At 32.1% G+C, this 6,147-nt stretch overlaps 1 protein-coding gene across 1 annotated transcript; it reads left to right on the top strand.

Moving 5' to 3' along the window:
* Positions 1-324: 324 nt before the first annotated feature.
* LOC147381840 (lysine histidine transporter-like 2) lies at positions 325-5,457 on the top strand. Its single transcript, XM_086429895.1, has 7 exons — positions 325-483; positions 2,773-3,162; positions 3,782-4,175; positions 4,401-4,506; positions 4,608-4,699; positions 5,145-5,213; positions 5,299-5,457. The coding sequence occupies exons 1-7, from the start codon at positions 329-331 to the stop codon at positions 5,395-5,397; spliced, it is 1,305 nt and encodes a 434-aa protein (XP_086286021.1). The 5' UTR covers positions 325-328; the 3' UTR covers positions 5,398-5,457.
* Positions 5,458-6,147: the final 690 nt, after the last annotated feature.

The following is a 6,147-nucleotide window of genomic DNA, read 5'->3' on the forward strand; positions in this document are numbered from 1 at the left end:
TAGGATTTTATACCATGATTTTCTTATATTTAAAAAAAATTAAAGTATGTCAATATTAAAAAAAAAATTTACATATTAATTCTAAAAAATAAATAGATATTAAATCTATCTCTAAATAGAATTAGAAATTAACTCTATTCCTAAATAGAAATTAACGGTGGGTAGGAATCTATAGGTCGTTTAACTCTATCCCTAAATAGACATTAAAGCTAGTTAGGACTCTATAGGTCGTCAAAAAATTGTTTTTAACGCTAGTTAGGACTCTATAGTCGTCAAAAAATTGTCCTTCCAGAAAAGAAAAAAAAAAAAAAAATTTGTTGGAGTGATAATGGATTCTAATAATAAAGACAAAGAAATTGAGCACTGGCTTCCAATAACATCATCGAGGAATGCGAAGTGGTGGTATTCAGCTTTCCATAATGTCACGGCTATGGTTGGAGCGGGCGTATTGAGTCTCCCTTACGCCATGTCGGCCCTTGGATGGTATGTATTCATATATATTTTTCATTCATTAACAATTTCTTTTCTTTTTAGATTTTCTTATTTATTTATTTTATTTTGCCTTTTTTTCTGAATGTAATCAATTTATTAATTGCTGAGTTTTACATAAGATTCCTCACCAGTTAATGTTTCTGTTTCTAAATTTTGTGACTGTGGTCATGTTTTTGGGTATCCTACATTGAGATGAGATGTCTATTATATATGTATAGATGTGATAGTATAGATTGTTTTCTCGAGATACAAGTAAAAAGCATCTATAATCAGGTGCACACCTCCATGGCAGAAATCGCAATAAATCCTAATTTCACCCCATCATTACTCTTTTATCAATTATATCAAGAGTTGTGCTGGGGTGACATAGAATTTACTGTGATTCTTACAATTTTGATGTGGACATGCATGCATGATTGTAGATGGTTTTTACTCGTATCGCCAGGAAACACATTTATGGTTATGTGCACATCCCATGTCAGACTTGTGAGAATCGCAGTAAATACGCTGTGTCATTTTAGAATTTTCCTAATATCATTAATCAATTCCGTGCAACCTTTTTTATTCTTTTTTCTTTACTCTTTTTTAAAAGTCTTTATATTTTTGTTTCTGTTTTTAATATTCAATTTTCACTTTATATAAAATAAGAAGACCAAAAAAACCCTTAAATTAGTTAGATATTTTTTTAAACATTGTAAAAAATAAACTATACAATTTAACAGTTTTACTATTAAATTTTATATAGATTTAGTAGTTTAAGTTGTTCATAGCTGTTAGAATTTTAGATTTTAGTAGGTTCCTTGATTTTGATGATATTAAATGTCTAAAACAAGTAAATAACGGATTGAATGATTACTTTTCCATATTTTTCTAATTTTGAAAGAGAGATGCACCCAATTTTTTTTTTGTTGCCAGAATTTGTTCTTTGAAAAGAGAGTTTACCGGTTTTAGAATCGGTTTTAAAAATATGGTGGTTCTTGGTTAAGGAACGGTTCTTAATGAGCCGAACCGGTATTTAAAAAAGATCCAGTAGGACCCTGTTGGCAGTCTGGTCTCGTTAATGCATATCCTCTCCATTCATGAATGGAGATGATATGGAAAATCGGGATTTAAAACCATTTGACCCATAAGTTCTTTGGATCGACCTTACGAAAGAACACTGTTTTAAAATCGGGTACTTAGAAATAACCCTTGTAAAATTGATGATATTAGATTTAACCCCTTGCAAAATCCAAGATCAGGTTTACCCCTTGCTGTTGAAAGTCATCATTGTTTTTTCTTCATTTCATGATATAACACTGTAATCTTTGATTTAGTCATATAAGTATTTAAAGAGCATATTGAGAAGAAAAAAAAAAACAAAAAAACAAAATTTTACCTGTAAATCGTCAAGAAAATGCAACTGACTTGGTGTAAGGGGGTAAGCCTAGTCTTGCAAAATGCATTTTGCAAGAGAGTACACTTAATATCACCAATTATAAGGGGTGTTTTTAAAATACTCTTTAACATTCGAAAAAACTCAATTAGGACTTAACACTTTTAAAGGAAACACACTTATGGTTAGAGTCGTGCTTGACAGACCTCAAGATTGTACCTCATATCACACATCCTAACGTGAAAGTGTGTAGGAACCATACATACTTTTCAACTCGTATCTCAATGAAAGCATTTATGGTTACCCACTTTCATGTGAAGGTGTGAGATATGAGGCACAAACTTGAGGTCACGTCAGCATTATTCTTATGGTTAACTTTACAATATCATGACAACTTATCCTAGAGATGAGTAAAGGCCTAGGGATTTCTATATTTTTCTTTAGGGATACATTTTGGCATCTCAAAAGTGAAATCCTAGAGGAACTGATCATAGTATATGAAATCCTAAGAGATCCAAGCCATTGAATCCAAATGGCTTATTATTATTATTATTATCATGGGTTAGTATTAGAATTAAATTAAATCTACTGGGTTGACAATACTTTTGTGTACCAATCGAATCCATGGTTTTGAAATGTTGAGGAACGACCCAAACCAACTAAGTATTGTTGGTGAACGAGACAAGAAATCAATGCTCAAATACCCTTCTTAAATCTCGTCTGGTTTACCAAGATAAAGGCACTTTCAAATCATCTTGTTCATGAGTTAGACAAGAGCAAAAACTGAAATAAAAAATCATGATGCTCATAGAAAGAAAAAAAAGAAACAAAAGAGAAAACCAATTTTTAAAACCATAATAATAGATGTATCACATTGTCATATATTGGTTTTTTTGTGTTTACAGGGGACCAGGAGTGGTGATGCTTGTTCTATCATGGATCATCACCTTATACACATTATGGCAAATGGTGGAGATGCATGAGATGGTACCCGGGAAGCGATTTGACAGGTACCATGAGTTGGGTCAACATGCTTTCGGCGAAAAACTCGGTCTATGGATCGTTGTGCCTCAACAACTTGTCGTGGAAGTCGGAACCAATATTGTGTACATGGTAACAGGAGGAAGATCGTTGAAGAAAGCTTATGACTCATTGTGCACTCCTGGGCAATGCAAAGATATAAAACTCACCTACTGGATCATGATTTTTGCTGCTCCTCATTTTGTTCTTTCTCAGCTCCCTAACTTCAATTCCATCTCTGGTATCTCTCTAGCTGCAGCTGTCATGTCCTTGAGGTATTACTATTCTCTCTTATCTTTCTTTTACTTAACCTAATAATTAGTTCTTTACTTTAAACTTAGCCTAGTCTATTGGACTCGAATGAATTTTGTTTTGATTTAGCAATAAAACTTGCTTGAAGCATAGTTTTAAAACTCGAAAACTTGATTTGAATAGACTTAAATGTCAATTGAGTTGAGCCAACTTTATGTGAAACCCGGCCTAATCAACTTGACTTCTTAATGAATATTGACTTGGATTAGTAATAAAACTTGTTTCTTTAAAACTTGAGAAAAAATGATACCTAAAGAGTTCGACAATCCTGACTATATTAGTAAGATATACCCACTCTTACTAACGACTCAACAGGGCATATCGATGACCCAACAGAACAATGTACCTTGCTGGATCATTCGTAAGGAATTTTCCTAAACATGGAAATGTTTGATACATCCTAAATAATCTGCATTTCTCTTCCCACATGTCACTATGTCATTGGTTGTTAGACACTATCTCCCCCTACCATAAGAGATATCAAGTGATCCAACATACCATTTATAGACCTTATTTATGTTACCTGTACTGATCAACTTTATATTTTAATTTATTTTTCTAACAAAATCATGTTTTCTACAGTTACTCTACCATTGCTTGGTCAGCTTCAATTCACAAAGGTGTTCAACCAGATGTTCAATACGGTTACAGAGCTTCAACGACATCTGGAAATATATTTAATTTTCTATCTGCCTTGGGTGATGTTGCCTTTGCCTTCGCAGGTCACAATGTGGTCTTGGAGATCCAAGCCACAATCCCTTCTACACCCGATAAACCCTCCAAGAAACCCATGTGGAAGGGTGTGATCACTGCCTATCTCATTGTCGCTATTTGTTACTTCCCTGTAGCTCTCATTGGTTATTGGACATTTGGAAACAATGTCGAGGATAACATCCTCATCTCACTCCAAAAACCTAACTTGTTGATTGCTATCGCTAACATATTTGTCTTCATCCATGTAATAGGAGGCTATCAGGTTCATATTTTTAAGCTCTCTAATTTATTTTCAACTTATTTGTTCATGTTCCATAAATATTGGGACTGCCTTCACTTGACACACCTAGTTCTAAAACTAGTATAATATAAATCTTATTAGAGTTCCTGTAATTTCATCTACAATAAATAGAGTTCCATTTTTCTAATATTGAATGATACTATGATGGATTTCTATTAACTTTTTATTTACTTGGTTTGGATGTAGGTCTTTGCTATGCCTGTGTTTGACATGATGGAAACTGTGTTGGTGAAGAAAATGCATTTGCCTCCTGGCCTCCTTCTTCGATTGATTGCACGCTCTTTATATGTCGGTAAGGAATTCCTCTTCATCAAGAAGTGTTTAATAATCAAAAAGTTTTCTTATTGATAGGACTTAGGAAAATTCAAATATATGTGTTGTCTTTGAGTGTAGCATTGACAATGTTCATCGCCATAATGTTCCCCTTCTTTGGCGGACTTCTTGGATTCTTCGGGGGATTCGCTCTTGCTCCAACATCATACTATGTAAGCTATAACCTCCACATTTCTCTTACTGAAACAACCTAATATTAATTTTCTAGTTCTAATTCACTAAAAGTTCGGTATGATTTCAAAGATTATTTTCTTGAGAAAATGAGATTTGTTGGTGTATGATTGATTAATGTCACAGGAAAATTATTTTATTGTTATGATCAGAAAATCCTAATATTTTTCTCTCACACCCTCAAAACTTAAAACCAACTCTCCTTTTGATATTTTGTAGGCACAATCAAACATTATCCACAAAATCATAATCATATAGCCTTCTATCTCAAAAAAATTTCAGTCTTATCTCTGCTACTTTTATTTTTACAGCTCACTTGCATCCACGTGGCTGGCAATCAAAAACCCTAAAAGATATAGTTTACATACATATAGCCTTTTATATCAAAGAATTTCCAGTCTTATCTCCATACTTTAATTTTTGCAGCTCCCTTGCATCATGTGGCTCACAATAAAAAAACCAAAAAGATATAGTTTATCTTGGTTTACTAATTGGGTAAGTTAATTAACTTGAATTATTCTCTTTTTCATATATCTTATATTTCTTGTTTTATTATCTATGTGGTTCATGAATTTTTCAGATTTGCATCATTTTGGGTGTTTTATTGATGATTCTATCACCAATTGGTGGGCTAAGACAAATCATACTTGAAGCCAAGACTTACAATGTCTTTTCTTAGATCATCTGAAGAGGAAGGGCGTCAATAACCTTAATGAACAGATTTTATTTCTTCAAAACTTAATGAACATATTTTATTTCTTTATTTTGTTTAAACAATTGATACTTTCTATTTATAGATTATTACTACTTGGGTCTATTAGTGCAACCACAATGTCTATAGTAAATTGGTTTTGATTCATAAGGTTGGAGATTTCTCAAATATACTCATTTCAATTAGCTTTTTGTTGCTTATTGGACACTATAATTGTACTTAGTTTTGAATGATTTACTTGAATATATAACAGTGTGAATATATAAGGGTGTATACCATTGTAGTTAGCTGAAGATTGTTGCGAAAAATCAAAGTCTTTAGGTTACAAATTGTAGACAAGGATAGCGAAGTCATTTTTTTATGGGAAAATGACCCAATAGACCTTTTTTTTTGAATTTTTTTTTTGAAAATATGTATCAAAAAGGCCCTTGGCTCTTTAGTACTCATTTGATCAAATTTTAGTCTAAAAATAATTTTTTAAGCAGAAATATTGTAATTACACTTACAATAAATTTTGAGATTTAAAGAAATTTATTTATTTGAGAAAATCTGAAGTAATCCTATGTTTTAAAATTAATGAACTATCGTCATCTCTTATATAACAATTTAAAAAAAAATGATATAAATGAAAAAAAAAATAATAATCCTTAATTTCTCTTTCCAAACTAGTGATTTTTAACTCACATAGATGATGAGATGATGCTAATAGAGACGAGT

The sequence above is a fragment of the Akebia trifoliata genome, unplaced genomic scaffold, assembly GCF_017979445.1.
Source record: "Akebia trifoliata isolate Shusen 1 unplaced genomic scaffold, ASM1797944v1 Contig00226, whole genome shotgun sequence".
Lineage (NCBI taxonomy): Eukaryota > Viridiplantae > Streptophyta > Magnoliopsida > Ranunculales > Lardizabalaceae > Akebia > Akebia trifoliata.

Excerpts from the sequence above, each read along its gene's own strand:
- LOC147381840 (XM_086429895.1), top strand. The coding sequence starts at position 329 with ATGGATTCTAATAATAAAGACAAAGAAATTGAGCACTGGCTTCCAATA. Across the intron at positions 484-2,772 it reads GCCATGTCGGCCCTTGGATG|GGGACCAGGAGTGGTGATGC; the intron begins GTATGTATTCAT and ends TTGTGTTTACAG. Across the intron at positions 4,176-4,400 it reads ATGTAATAGGAGGCTATCAG|GTCTTTGCTATGCCTGTGTT; the intron begins GTTCATATTTTT and ends GTTTGGATGTAG.